The following is a 15327-nucleotide window of genomic DNA, read 5'->3' as shown; positions in this document are numbered from 1 at the left end:
AAACCACTTCAAGCAAATTTCTACAAAATTTTTTCCTTTGCAACAAATGGATATTAGTGAAAATTTATTTTGAGAGATAAATCAAGAGTCCTATTTAAGTGCCGGCAAGCAAATTAGATTCTCCAAATTGGATCTCCATCATTCATTTTGGAGCGAGTTATCCAATAATCAAAGCCTATGTTTTGGTTGTCTACCCACTTCTCTAGATTAACTTATGCTGAGTGCCTGTTTGAAGGACCTTATTAGGCTTCTGCTTACGGGCTTTTGGAAGCTAGCTTCTAGGAGGCAAAGAGGTGGATCCAACCAGGTGAATCAGTTTAGAATCTTTACAGCCTCCAGCTTGAGAGGCCCAAAAGCTCTTCCCCCCCGCCCCCCACCCACCCAACAGCTTCTTGGTGGACAAGAATCCAAACTGACACACCAATCAGATCCACTTTCTTGCATCTTAGAAGCTGGCTTCTGGAAGCCCATAAGTTGAAACATTATAAGCTTAGCCAAATATGCCTCAAGTCCTCATAACATGACTTGGTCTTTGCTAAACCACTGGAGAACAGATGGGGTGATTATCCTTTAATTCTCATTCTTATTATTCACTTAGCTCATACTTCTTCTGCAGGAAATAACAAAAATTAAGGGTACAGCATGTCCATGTTGCAGCAACACTTGATATGAACCTGCTAGTTAACACCAGGCTTGGAAAGAAACCAAGGATGTAAACAACCAATGGGAGCTGTGTTGTGTATCTGAAATACTCTGCGTTGATAATGTTTCTGTGACCATTTAATACCACCACACCAAGATTAATTAGGGTGCCTGAACTGTAAACATGTAGTTGTTGATACGACTCACAGCATGTTAGCATTCTGGCCAGTATACTCATGAAACAGACCTTGCATTCTCATGTGATCACCTCTTTCATTCATTAGGAAGTATTTGGGTTTGATAAGATCCAAGATATTGAGAAGTAAACTGCCCACTATGGGGGTTAAACAGATGTTCTTATCCCTTTAATTAAGCAACAAATAGGACAGGTTCTTGTCATCAATATGTGAAAATCCTAGGACTGCCATCCAAGCTCAAGCCATGAACTTGAGTAAGCACCAGCAGCAAACAATGCAATGATCAGACCGACCGAGTGCCATAGCCAAACATATATAAGTTGGTAGCCTGTCCCAGTATAGAGTTCTATAATAGCATCTCTGTCGCAAAATTCTGGAAGACGAGAAAACTGAGTCTTGGATAATTTTTTGTTGTCTGGTGAGTAACCAAAGAACAGTGAACTAAATCAGAGTATGGTAGCCATCCAAACCACCACATCTATATTTCCTGTCTAATCCATCCTCATCCTTGCTTGTCATTGTGATTTAGGAGCTGACATCTGAAATTTGTTCAGCCTACGGAAGCCAATGCCACTTTAAAGAAAGAGGCAAAATAGAAGAAGAAAAAATGTCATCACCAGTAATCTCTGCATGAACAGGAGCCATCTCTGAAAGAATGAAACCGACTTCGGTCCCTCACAACAATTTCCCGTCCGTACACCTTTGATATCAGCTTCATCACAATATGGCAGTCCTTGCATACCCTCAAATTCTTCACGATTCTAATGACGCTTTCCTGACAGAGTCTTGAAATCCCAAAAGCAACTGCAAGTTTCTCACTGTGCCTAGAAACTGCATCTTCTTTTTCTTCATCTTCTATATCATGCAAAACACTCCCAACCTCCGGGATGTAACCTCCTTCAACCTTGAGTCTCAGCATTATCTCCCCAAGCTTCTCATAAGCCTCCTTTGTAACCTCATTTAGTCCTTCCCCCACCATGAAACTGTACATGACCTTGTCAACCTCAATCATGCTCCAACCAGGTGCCTTCTTAATATTACGATCAGCCATTGACCTTCTTACCATGATGACATCCTTCCATTTCCCTGCAACAGCATAGATGTTTGACAAAAGAACATGATCACCAGAGTTGTCAGGTTCAAGTTCAAAAAGTCTCTCCTTCACTTTCTCAGCCAATCTGACATTCCCATGGATACTGCATGCCCCAAGAAGGGTTCGCCAAATAACTGCGGTTGCTTCGATTGGCATTCCATTTATAAATTTGTAAGCCTCATGAAGAAGACCAGCCCGGCCATATAGGTCGACCATGCATCCATAATGTTCTATGGATGGTTCTATCCCATATGTCTCCTCCATTTTGTTAAAATACCTACATCCTTGTTCAATCATTCCAGCATGGCTACAAGCATACAAGATTGAAATGAAAGAAATTCCATCAGGCCTGATTCCAGACTCCTCCATCTCGTGAAAGAGTTGTATTGCTTCCTCACCATAACCATGCATTGCAAACCCAGCCATCATTGAAGTCCACGAAACAATACTCTTTTCAATCATCCGATCAAATAACAAACGAGCCATTTTTACATGCCCACATTTCGCATATGTATCTAAGAGTGCATTACTCACTGAAACAATCCAATTATAGCCTACCTTCTCTATGTACCCATGCAAGATCTTCCCAAACTCAAAAGCACCTGCCTGTGCACATGCAGAGAGGACCCCAGTCAGGCTCACCTCATTAGGCCTCATCCCCAATCGCCACAGCTCTCTGAAAGACCTAAAAGCCTCATCTAAACAACCATTATGAGCAAACCCAATAATCATGGTACTCCAAGAGACTGAATCTTTCACAGGCATGTCAGCAAAAGTACTTCTCGCAAGGTCCAGCTCGCCCGCTTTCATGTACCCAGCAAGCATGACATTCCATGACGTCAAATTCTGGAACGGCATCTGCTTAAAGGTAATCTCTGCACCCTTTATGTCTGAGCACCTAAAACAAGCAGTAACAATTGCATTCCAAGCAACAATATTTGGTTGGTGCAATTCATCGATACAATGCATCCACATTCTGCGTACATACTGATGAGGGTTGTTCGAACGAAGAGGTGGGTATCGAGGCCATGGATTAAAGATTGACAATGGAGTTGAACTCCGGCAGTGAGGGACTTGTAATTCGCAGTGGCTTTAAGAATGAAAGCGAAGGTGAAGCTATCAGGGGTTGTCGTCCTTCTCCGACACATATTGATGTATGTAAGGAGGGAACTCTGAGGGGTCTCGGATTCAGAGAGTCCTCTGATAAAGGTGTTGTACATGAAAACATCTGGTGAAGGGATATGAAGTAGGAGACGGCGAGCGTAATCGAGAGCATTGGAGATGGAGACAGAAGAGAGGAGGAGAAACTTCCCAGCAATAAAAGGGTCCCTTTCTAGTCCAGTTTTAAAAGCGAAGGCGTGAATCTGCTTGAGGCCGTTCAGGGTTCTGCAATCTCTCAATAAGGCTAGACAGAGCTGTTCGCTCATAGCTTCTGCTCGTTCTTGCTCAACCGTTTTAACTTCCTCTGTAATGGGTGAACGTGAATCTGTTCGCTCTCTCCTGATAAAACGGCCGGACCATCAACCGGTCGTTCATCAGGCCAAAACGGTCAGACCTCCGGTTTGAGTTTGAACACTTCAATTTAAGCCGACCCAAGGTGCACCGCTTTCAAGTTTCAACTCTGCTAGGCCAAAGCATCTCTCGAGGAGATCACCCCTTGCTTAAATCAGAGCTTATGGGAATGGACGAAGCCAACACCGCCCATCAACCAGAACACGAGGCGACGACGCCTGATAACGTGGAGGCATTGCTTGAGGTACAGTTACACATAAAGACTTGTTTTTGAGGTGTTGTAGTTGACGTGGCCTTTGTTGCTCTTCCTAGTCAGCGGAATATTTGAGTTCAAGCTAAACAGTATATATTGCTGGACAATTTTGATATATAGAAGTACAAAGAGGTATTATGTTGAATTGTATGTTATGGGTCACTGGCAATTTGTTGTGAGATTATCCATAGCGTGTACTTTTCGTTAAAATCTCGGTTGAGAGTGAGCAATGGAGTTGCCTGAATCTGCCATGATTTCAAATGGCGCAACAAGATTCTTGAGTTTCTAAATCGTTAAGCACTGAAGCTCGTTTTGGCTTATGTTTTCGTCCTTCTTTGAGTTTTTGCTTGTGAGGAATATTTACATACAGTTGGTGTGGATATTGGAATTCTTATTAGTTGATCTTGTTTACTGATGAACAGCTGCTTCTTGTTGTGCCAATAACCTGCATTTGGTGGTTTTTTGGCTAGTTATCTTGTCGTTTGGTATATCATCTAATGATACAGTGAAATTCTCCGTTGCATCAAATAGTTACCCAAGTAAATGTGGAGACATTTAATTCAGAAACAACATTATTTGTTAAAGGTTCTTATTCTTCAAAATATTATGATTTTATCGCCTCTGGAGCTCTCACAGAATGGCTGAAGGCCATCTCTCAAAGAGACAGAAATTACCTTCAACTTTTTGGTTTACCAACAATTGCTAGCAATAATGAGATATACACTGATTTTCTTTAACTTATTGAGCAGCTTCCTCAAAGGTGCACGGCTTTCCTTCCCTCTAGGGGGACCATGATACTGTAGCTGAACTAACCTCCACTATCTGGCTTGCCTAGTCTTTAAAGCACATGAATGCAATTCCTTCAAAAGTCTACCAATTCCAGATGGTGTCACTCTTCATATATACTCTTTTGATAAGTCCCCACATATTTTCATTTGTAGTTAAGATCCCTTCCTAAACTTTGGTAGCATATCACATGAGTAAAAAGATGGGGGTTGTTATCTACAATGCTTATGCATATGGGAGTCATCCAATAAGAACCATCCGGTTAACAGATCTTCAACAATTAGGATTTTGTCCCATGTGGTTGTTAGTACGTAAAAACTATATTTTAGAGAGGGAGCACACTGGGCCCAAACTTCAGCAGTTGGGAACTTAAAAAGCAGGGAGGGAGGATAGGAGGGGGATCTTGAACAACCTGATAGTGAGATCTAAGATTTTTTTTTAGAAAATCCCTTGGTGTATTGCAAGAGAACGATGGTGTAATGGAATTCTTCTAAATCCTGCTGTTGCTTGTTAGTAGGAGGAAACCCTAACTTCTTTACCTATCTGCTATTTTCATCGTCATTGTGCCTTTCTATATTTTTCATTGTACTGTACAATCTAATCTCTATCTAAAGATTATTTAACCATGGTTTTGACAATAGATATATGTTCTCATAAAAGTTACTGATCTGCAAATTATTTAATTACTTCATTGATTTATTTTTTTTTTAATTTAACAGGCTGCTAGATATGATGATATTGATGATGTCATAAGCTTAGCATCTACAGTTGTTTCTCTTGATTCTAAAGATTCTCAAGGAAGAACAGGTTGTTATCATGTTGGCCATACCTGATACCTCTACTGTCAACTGATCTAGTTGATTAGTGATCATGCTTATTATGATGGGTTGTCTCGCATAATATTTAATTGAAAAATGTATCTTAGCATTTTTTTCTCTATCACTGAATGTTCATACCCTAAAGAGCTCCATATCTTTGTTGAGGAGTGGTGTAAAATGTGTGTAAGTGAAAAACTATGGTTAATAAAGCTTCTGCTTCTTTTCAAGATCAATATTTGATATCTAGGGGTCCCATTCCATGATGCGCATGGTTTTGTTGGGAAGAAGGGTTATGCTCTTTCGAAAATTATTTGAAGATAGAAACACTGAGATAGAGATATTGTCTCTCCATAATGAGCATGACCAAAGTTATATTAAGTCAGAGGATGTGGGTTTGGGACTTTAGTTTGAGCACTAGTTTTGAAATAAAAAGAATTTTATTTAGAACCTTGAAAACCTGATATAAAGAATAAGCTGAAATTTACTATTAGTAGTACTTGAAATTATACCCAACAAATTATCCCAAGGGCAGCCCCAAAACAGAACAGAACTCAAAAAACCACAAAACCCAAAGAACTATCTAGTAGACCAAATGGGGTGTACTCTCCATAAGGTATTGAAGCATCTTTTGGCCAAATTTCCACCTATAGGTCTGTTGTGATGAACTTTGAGATATTCTTCAAGCAGAAGATGATATGGCCACCACCAAATCCAAACTCCCAGCTTTTTTTATATTTTAATTTGATACTTTAAACATATGTAAACATGCTTAAATAGCAATCCCTATTAAATGGTCGTTCTTCATTCTTAATACATGTTTTCAATTGCTTTTATTGAATGTTGTGTTTTCTAGTACTAAATTATGTGTAGAATAGGTTTTATAAAAGAGAGAATATTGAAACATAGCGTACAGTGAAATATTTTCATTATTTTGGTTTCGACCCAGTTTGAAACCCAAGTCGAAATCAAAATCTCAAAATAGGCTAGGTGCCTAGTCACCAAATGTACTCTCTTCCTCTTCTTACGATACCGGAGTTAGAGGTGTGATTTTCTTTGGGGATTGGTTTTCAAGTCCAGAAATATGATTAAGTAGATTGGGGTTTCTTTCAAGAAAAAGCACATGGAGGATTGGGAAACCAAAGGATTCCTCAGGGGAAAAAACTTTGCTGTACAAATGGCTGTGAAGAATGATGATATGAGTCATTGGAGGACTGTGGTGGCACAAAAAATGGATTGGTTAATTTTGGAAGGCTGAACAAGGTTAAAACTAGTTATGGAACTTGTCTTTGGAAGGGAGTCATGATTTATAATTGGTATTCATTTGAAGTGTTGGTTTTGAGATGGGCCTTAGAAACAACGTACTTTTCTGATGACATGGTGTTTTGAGGATCCTCTTAAACTCCATCTTGAAGATTTACAATAGACTACTAATAATAAGAAAGTAATGGTTTCTAAGTATCTGGACTTTAATTGGGCCAGCCAGTTTCATCTCTTATCCTCAGAAAGCACTTAAAGGACTTTTTTTTTTTGTTTTTTGGGGGGTGGGGGCGCTTTGAATAGAGTGCTAATAATAAGAAAGTAATGGTTTCTAAGTATCTGGACTTTAATTGGGCCAGCCAGTTTCATCTTTTATCCTCAGAAAGCACTTAAAGGACTTTTTTTGTTGGGGGGGGGGGGGAGCTTTGATTTCATTCGGCTCCTTTATGGAAGATGGATAGACTCCCTGATCTAAGTCATGAATGTAATTCAAAAAATTTAGATCCATAACATCTATGTTAGCTTTTCTGTCTGAATCTACTTGACGGCTATGCTCATCGTTTTTTTTTTTTTTTACATTACATAAGGTAGCTTGCTACTTAGCGCTTGCGCTAAGGATCTAATCAGAGTCAAACTTTTTTTTGGGGGGGTGTGTGAGTTAGAATATAGGTTTAGGAAATAAGAAGAGAGAAGGAAGAGGTTGGAGGAAGAAGAAGATAGCAAGAGAGAAGAGAGAAGAGTGTATTGGGCTGCAACGATTGTGAATGGAGAGACTTCTCCATTCACCATATATTCATTTAATCATCACTAATAGGAATTACATCCACCTCCCTAGGGAGGTATAAGGGAAATAAATAAGAAATAGAAGAATTACATAATAAGGCAACTAGTGATAGACTAGTTCCTAAACTACCCCTATTACATGACTTCTAACACTCCCCCTCTAGCTGGAGAAAATATATCATGCATTCCCAGCTTGCTTAGGAAGGAACTAAACTGAGGAGAGCCAAGAGCTTTGGTGAAGATATCTGCCAACTGATCCCCAGTCCTCACAAAAGGAGTACAAATACAACTAGAGTCTATCTTCTCCTTGATGAAATGCCTATCAACCTCAATGTGCTTAGTCCGGTCATGTTGCACAGGATTGTGGGCAATACTGATGGCAGCCTTGTTGTCACAGTACAGTCTCATGGGCCCTTCAATGTCAAATCCCAGTTCTTGAACAAGTCTTTTCAGCCAGATGAGCTCACACACTCCATGTGCCATAGCTCTAAATTTTGCCTCTGCACTAGATCTGGCCACAACATGCTGTTTCTTGCTCCTCCATGTGACTAAGTTACCTCCCACAAAGGTACAATAGCCGGAGGTAGATCTCCTGTCTGTAATGGAACTAGCTCAATCGGCATCTGTGAAGCCTTCCACTCTCAAGTGGTTGTGCCTTGCATACAACAATCCTTTCCCTGGAGAGGACTTCAAATACCTTAGAATGCGATACACAGCATCCAAATGGCCACTCTTGGGAGCATGCATGAATTGACTGACAACTCCCACTGCATAAGAGATATCTGGCCGAGTCATAGAGAGATAGATAAGTTTCCCCACTAGCCTTTGATACTTCCCCGCATCAACAAGAGAGGGACCACAATCCTCTCCTAGTTTATGATTCTCGCTCAATAGGAGAGCTAGGCTGGTTTGCACCTAACATCCCTGTCTTTGTCAACAATGTCAAGAGTAAACCTCCTCGACATATGTTGATCCCTTTCGTCCTTGATACTTCTATTCCTAAGAAGTACTTCAGGACCCGGATCTTTGATCTCAAATTGCTGTGCCAGTAGCTCTTCAATTTACCTATCTCACCTGTATCATCTCCTGCGACCACGATATCATCAACATAGCCAATGAGAGCTGTGATAGTACCATTACTCCGCTTGGTAAAGAGAGTATGATCAGCTTGGCTTTGGGAATATCCATTCTTCAGAATGGCCTGTCGGAAGCGCTCAAATCATGCCTTTGGTGACTGTTTGAGACCATATAGAGCCTTCTTAAGGAGATACACTTTCCCTTCAGCTGAGGGCATCTTGAAGCCTGATGGAGTTTGCATGTACACTTCCTCTTCCAAATCACCATAAAGGAAGGCATTCTTCACATCCAACTGATATAAGGGCCAATCTTTGTTGGCAGCTAAGGATAAAAGAACTCTTATTGAATTATGCTTGGCCACAGGGGCAAATGTCTCCTGGTAGTCAATTCCATAGACTTGACTGTACCCCTTGGCCACCAACCTTGCTTTGTATCTCTCAATACTGCCATCAGATTTATACTTGATTGTGTAGACCCATCTGCATCCAATCGGGACACGTCCCTTGGGAAGGTCAACAAGTTGCCAAGTACCATTCTTCTCAAGTGCCATCATCTCCTCGAAGGCTGGCTTGTCTCCTTTGGGTCGATATAGCATCAATGACATTCTTGGGAATGGAAGCAGAGAAAGAGCGAGAAATAAAGGCAAGTCCTGTAGGAGAAATTGCATCATAGGAAATAAACTGGGATATATGATTGGTACAAGTTCTTTTCCCTTTCCTAATAGCAATAGGAAGGTCCAAAACAGATGGAGGAGAAAGAATGTCACCTGATTGAGAAGGATGAATCTCAGGATGTGGATCTAGATCTGAAGAGGACTCTTGGTAAGTCTTCTTTCTTGTATTATGTAAGCTTTCACCTTTTTGGTATGTAATGTGGTAATCCTTCTCCTTACCAGAACCACTTTCAACTACCAAATCTATATTCCCCCCTAGTTGATCATTAATCTCAACCACATCTACAGTCCTGTGTTTTCCAATGTCAAGCAGAAAAGGAGATGTAGGTATAGGAGAAAGGAAGAAATCATCAGTAGCCTATTCACTCCCATAATTCTCCCCCTGAAGAGGATGCTGAGAAAGAACAAAGAAAGGGACAGATTCAAGAAAGGTAACATCCTTGGAAATGAAACTTCGGTGGGAAGAAGGATGATAACACCTGTACCCCTTGGTAGTAGAAGAGTACCCAAGAAAGAGACACTTAAGAGCTTTGGGATCAAGTTTAGTGCGAGCAGATTTGTTAACATGCACATAACAAACACAACCAAAGACTCTAGGAGGAAGAGAAAAAACAGAGGCCTTGGGAGATAAGATGCCCAAGGGAGATTTGTAGTTAAGAAGCTTGGTAGGCATATGATTGATGAGAAAGGAGGCTGTTAGAAGAGCCGCAGACCAGAAGGTCTGGGGGACATGCATGCCAAGCAAGAGACTACGGGTGACCTCTAGGAGATGGCGATTTTTTCTCTCAGCAACCCCATTTTGTTGGGGCGTGTCAACACACGCTAGCTGATGGATAATGCCATGAGTAGTAAAGAAGGCTTGAAGGCCACCAAACATATACACTCCCCCTTTATCAGAATGCACAATTTTGATGCAGGTCTCAAATTGGGTAAGAATCATTTGGTAAAAATTCTGAAAGGCATCACAAACATCACTCTTATGCTTTAGAAGAACAGTCCATGTGGCACGTGAAAAATCATCAACAAATGACACAAAGTAACGATAGCTAAATAAAGAAGTAGTAGGGGAAGGACCCCACACATCAGTATGCACAATGTGAAAAGGAGCAACAGTTCTATTACCATGATAAGGATATGACAACCTATAATGTTTGGCAAACATACAGGTTTCACATTGAAAAACATGAGAAGAGGCAATAGATGAAAATAAGTGAGGCAATTGTTTCCTCATTACAACAAAAGATGGATGGCCAAGACGGCGATGCCATAACATAACAGAATCCACAGAACTACTATCGTTTTGGCCACACACATAGGAATGAACTGTGGGCAAAAACGGATTAAAAAAGTAGAGGCCTTTCTCCTCACGTCCACTACCAATAATCCTCTTCGTCACCAAATCCTGAAAAAGACAATGAGAAGGAAAAAATGTGACACAGCAGTTGAGAGATTTAGTCAGATGACTCACAGATAGAAGATTCAGAGTAAGGTTAGGGACATGAAGAACAGAAGAAAGTGAAATAGATGATGTCATAGGGATATTACCCTTATCAGATATGGAGGAAAGGGAGCCGTCAGCTACCCTAACCTTGTCCTTACCAGAGCAAATGGTATAGGAATCATAATAATGAGACGTACCAGTCATGTGGTCCGTGGCAGCCGAGTCAATGACCCAAGACTAGGCGGCAGTGGAAGCTGAGGTGGAGACCTGCAAAGCTGAGGATGATGAGGATCCAGCCATACTAGATGTGCTCAACTGTGATACAACCCTGCGAACCACTGCATCCATAAAGGTCGAGTCATCTTGTGGGGCATCAGCATCAGTCGCCGCTGCGGAATGAGCCCGAGCTCCCCCTCTACAGCTACCACGACCACGCATACCAGGAGGACGACCATGGAGAGACCAACACCTATCCTTGGTGTGTCCAATGCGACCACAATGATCACATTTAAATTTGTCTCGCCTAACTCTACTGGCACCAACTGTCGCCACAATACTAGCTTCCTCACGGTTAGGCCCTGGGCCTCTACCACCTCCACGGGTGTCTGGAACAGAACTAGAATTGAGGGCTGACCTCTCAGATGGTGCTGGTGGTGGTGCCATAGTAAGTCTCCTGGTCTCTTCACTCTGTAAGTAACTACAGACTTCACTAAGAGAGGGAAGGGGAGACCGGCCCAACAGTTGGAGTCTAACTGGCTCATAGTCAGAGTTCAAACCACCAAGCAAAGAGAAGACACGCTCTTTTTCAAGAGTCAGATACACCTTGGCTTCATCCTCTGGGTTGGTCAAATGAAGGTCTCTGTAATGATCATACTCTTCCACAAGACTAAGGAACGCACTGTAGTACTCAGAAATAGTGTTGTCACCCTGTTTCAATGAGTGGATTCGTTGATGGAGCTAATAGACCTTGGCAGTGTCACCTACTCTGTTAAAGGCCACAGAGACATTGTCCCAAATAGCTTTGGCAGTTTCCTTCCTTATAAATCTTCTCCCAATCTCGGGCTTCATGGAGAAGATCAACCAAGTTATAACCGTAGAATTTTCGGTCTCCCATTTATCAAAGGCCGGTGAACCAGCCGTGGGGGCCTTGATAGCACTTGTTATATATCCAAGCTTTCCCTTACTCCTGAGGGAAAGTCTCACAGAGTGTGACCAATCCAGGTAATTAGTACCATCAAGCTTCACAAAAGAAATCTGTTGATGAGTACTCTCATAAGCCAACTGAGGGACAACAATGGGAGGCTGAGAATCAGCAGTACCAAGCACAGATGTATCCGAACCAGCCATGATGGATACCAACAATAAACAATATCACCAAAGGCAAGTGGGGAGTACACACTCAACCCAAACAAGCAAGAAGTCCTATAAGCAGCCTAGGATAGCACACTGCCGAAGCAGTCCTAGCAGCAAATGTCTAAGAGGACTTAAATCAAACACTTCACGGGCAGTATAATAGCAGCCCAGTAGGTCAGTCCCTAAAAAGGCCTCACAAAGGCTTGCAAGTAGTAATAAAAGCTTCAAACAAGTGATAAAACTGCTCAAAGTCTATGCATATCCAATCCTCAACTAAGAGAGCATCAACCTTCAACTCGAAGCAAGAAAAAAAAGGAAGAAAATTACTCTCGGTGTTACCTGGGCAGAACAGAGGAACCATGAGATTGAGTTTTATCAAAGAGAAGCACTCATCCAGCCATAAGGAGCACAAAAGACAGGAAAAAGGATCCTTCTACGATCCTAATAAGCTGCTCCACCATCAAATCCATGCCGAAATGAGAAAGACATAAGGGAATGAAGTCTGCAACATCAGAAATCTGGGCAGAAAATGATTCCCACGAAAAAGAGTTGTGCTCAGATGTAGTCTTCAATCAGCAAGAAGCAGTACATGGCCCTTGAACACCATCCTTCCACGATTCTAATGACCCATTCCAATCCACAAAACCAGGCCAATCGAAGGAGATATAGGAACTGCAGTGGAGGGCTGGCGGTTACTCCAAACAGTAGCAATCTGAACTTTAAATCACCAAATGAGCTGCATCCAAGCTCGAATAGCAGTAGGAATCACTAGAAAGGTTATTCCAACCCTATTTCATAGTTTTCTCACAGATTTGTTTACATAGGAGGCTTCTCTTTGAAATAAATGATTTCAAAGAGAAGCAAAAAATGAGAACAGGTAGCTGGATTCGACTCTCAAACCCTAGGGCTTTGATACCAAGTTAGAATATAGGTTTAGGAAATAAGAAGAGAGAAGGAAGAGGTTGGAGGAAGAAGAAGATGGCAAGAGAGAAGAGTGTATTGGGCTGTAACGATTGTGCATGGAGAGACTTCTCCATTCACCATATATTCATTTAATCATCACTAATAGGAATTACATCCACCTCCCTAGGGAGGTATAAGGGAAATAAAGAAGAAATAGAAGAATTACATAATAAGGCAACTAGTTATAGACTAGTTCCTAAACTACCCCTATTACATGACTTCTAACAGTGTGTTAGTGTTGTGAGATCTGGCCTGGTTCACCAAATCAACTCAATACACACCAAAATGTTGTATTAAATCCCAACCTCGGCACTTATATTTTCTGAAAGTTTCGTCGACCTGCTTCATGAAAGCAGTTCCCGAATGAGTTTAATGGTTTTGTTGACCAACTGAGCCACTTTGTATTCACTAAAACTGGTCGAGGGCCACTCCAGGTTTCCACCATTGACTGCTTGTTGCAATCCTACATCCTATTCTTATGATATGGATATAGGATTCACGGTGTGCAGATATTTCTACCAAAAAAAAAATGGTGTGCAGATATGGTTACTAGGGCTAGTCAATGGTTGTAATCTCAGTACGAGCTGTTTGTTGGTACTGATACTTATCCTTTCTCTTAATATTGCTTTTGGGGCTTCAGTCCAGTTGTTTGGTTGGCTGCCGATTGTGGTTGATCTCTTCCTAATGCATATCTTATTTGCTATTAATCCTTTAGTGGTATACAAGTGGTGAAATTTTCTCGTTTTAAATAACCATGGGCTATGATATGATGGAAATAATGCTTCTTTTTTTTTTAAAAAAAATCTCTCGCTGAACCTAAGATTTTCAATACTTTGTTGTGCTTCTGCTGCTCTCTCACTTGGTCTCTACTCCTGTAACTCCAAACCAATTGCAAGCATGTTTGGGAAGATATGATTTTTTTCTCCTGTAGTTATACAACAGTAATGTAATGGTTAACATTTCATGATTTAGTTCCTTGTTTAATTTTGTTGTTATCATCTGTGCTTTCAGCACTTCATATGGCAGCTGCTAATGGACATATTGATATCGTGGAGTATCTTATAAAAAATGGAGTGGTGAGGAAGCCTTCTCGTGAAGATTTCTTGTATTTTCTTTCAATTGGCACTTTTGTTTACCTTATGTCATATCTGTTCTTGGGAGTCCATATTCTTGGTAGGTTATCTAGGTGTCTTTTTTTTCAACTCAACTCAACTCAGCCTTGCCCCAACTCAGTGGGGTCAGCGACATGTCTTCTTTCTAACAGATAATGATATTTATATACTCATACCTTAACCCCTTAAAGTCAAGTTTGGATTTCTTGGAATTAAATTTCTGGAAAAGAATATAATGTAAGATTGCGAGCAGGCTGCACTGGACACTTGATGGTAAGCCCTGATTGCCCAAAATTGTCTTTTTCACTAAGATGTTTTTGTCAGAAAACATTTTGTGTGAGTTGAGTTGATCCATTGTCATGCTCCACAGACTCTATAAATAACCATTTCAGTGCCTTTAATATTGGTAAGCTATAGCCAACTAGTTCTCTCTACCGAAATGGATCTAGTGTAGTGGGCGTGCAAGTGAACTTGTCAACCTGTGCATGCTTCTGGTCCATGGGCATACTAAGAACAGGTTGATATGGTTCTAGTTGGAGGTTCTGACAGGGCATGTGGAAGCTAAAACAGAGGTGGGTTGTATAGAGAGGATTGGTTGCCTTGTTCTTTTATGGAAGAAATTACCCCAAAGAAACACTAACTGTACCTTGTCCCAAGTGCCATAATGGAAGATGTCTCTTTTTTTGAAAGATGTGGAAGGTGTGTCTTGATAAACTAAACATCTGAAACAGAATTCATGAATGAACCCGGATTTTGTTGCTTTTCTATGATGCAGGATCTAAATGCTTGTAATGTGGAGAAAAATACAGCTCTTCACTGGGCTTGCCTCAACGGGCATATTGAGGTATTGGTGTTATCCAGGTTATGGCAGTCAATTTGATTCTTCATACAAGTTTATTGAACAAATGGGTTTTCCAGGTGGTTAAGAATTTGATTCTAGCAGGAGCCAATGTAACAATGCTAAACAGGTCTGTTTTTTCTAACCTGGAAACCAGAGTTTCAACTAGAAATATTATTTTTTCAGATAAAGATTTAGATGTAAGATACTCCTTTTCATTAATGTTTTTCATTTGGGTGTATGGCTAGCTATGAAAAGACTCCAATGGATGAAGCAGTAAGCAGGGGGAAGATGGAAGTCATTGATGCAATCAATGCAGCTGTTGCACAAGTTGAACTTAATGAAGTTAGAGTTTCCTAAATGTTGGCGTTTTGGCAATAGTAATACAGGAATGTAGCAGATTATCATGTATATCTTTCAGCTTACGTATTAGACCTCCATCATTTGGGAAAAAGTGTATCTGGGTGACTGTTGCCATTGAAGTCCTGTTCCCTCCCTCTCTCTCTCTCTCTCTCTCTCTCTTGTTACA

At 40.9% G+C, this 15327-nt stretch overlaps 2 protein-coding genes across 4 annotated transcripts in view; one reads left to right on the top strand and one right to left on the bottom strand.

Moving 5' to 3' along the window:
* Positions 1-630: 630 nt before the first annotated feature.
* On the bottom strand, positions 631-3408 carry LOC122668895 (pentatricopeptide repeat-containing protein At1g74630-like). Its single transcript, XM_043865463.1, is given in 2 exon segments — positions 631-2894; positions 2897-3408. Coding segments are annotated over 2 exon segments (1905 nt in total). The 5' UTR covers positions 3360-3408; the 3' UTR covers positions 631-1452.
* Positions 3409-3561: 153 nt separating this feature from the next.
* Positions 3562-15327, top strand: part of LOC122668896 (ankyrin repeat-containing protein P16F5.05c-like) — a 31830-nt gene continuing 20064 nt past the window's right edge. The window contains exons 1-6 of one of the 3 annotated variants that reach the window (XM_043865466.1): positions 3562-3688; positions 5203-5290; positions 13860-13924; positions 14736-14804; positions 14879-14928; positions 15047-15179. In XM_043865466.1, the coding sequence (XP_043721401.1) occupies positions 3608-3688; positions 5203-5290; positions 13860-13924; positions 14736-14804; positions 14879-14928; positions 15047-15158 (465 nt within the window). In that variant the 5' untranslated portion in view covers positions 3562-3607 and the 3' untranslated portion in view covers positions 15159-15179. Of the gene's footprint in view, positions 3689-5202; positions 5291-13859; positions 13925-14735; positions 14805-14878; positions 14929-15046; positions 15287-15327 lie in introns of those variants that run through there. The other 2 variants (XM_043865465.1, XM_043865467.1) reach the window with 2 other exon arrangements.

Source organism: Telopea speciosissima, chromosome 7, assembly GCF_018873765.1.
Source record: "Telopea speciosissima isolate NSW1024214 ecotype Mountain lineage chromosome 7, Tspe_v1, whole genome shotgun sequence".
Classification (NCBI taxonomy): domain Eukaryota; kingdom Viridiplantae; phylum Streptophyta; class Magnoliopsida; order Proteales; family Proteaceae; genus Telopea; species Telopea speciosissima.
The sequence above is the reverse complement of the archived record's forward strand: the minus strand, read 5'-3'. Positions and strand labels throughout refer to the sequence as shown.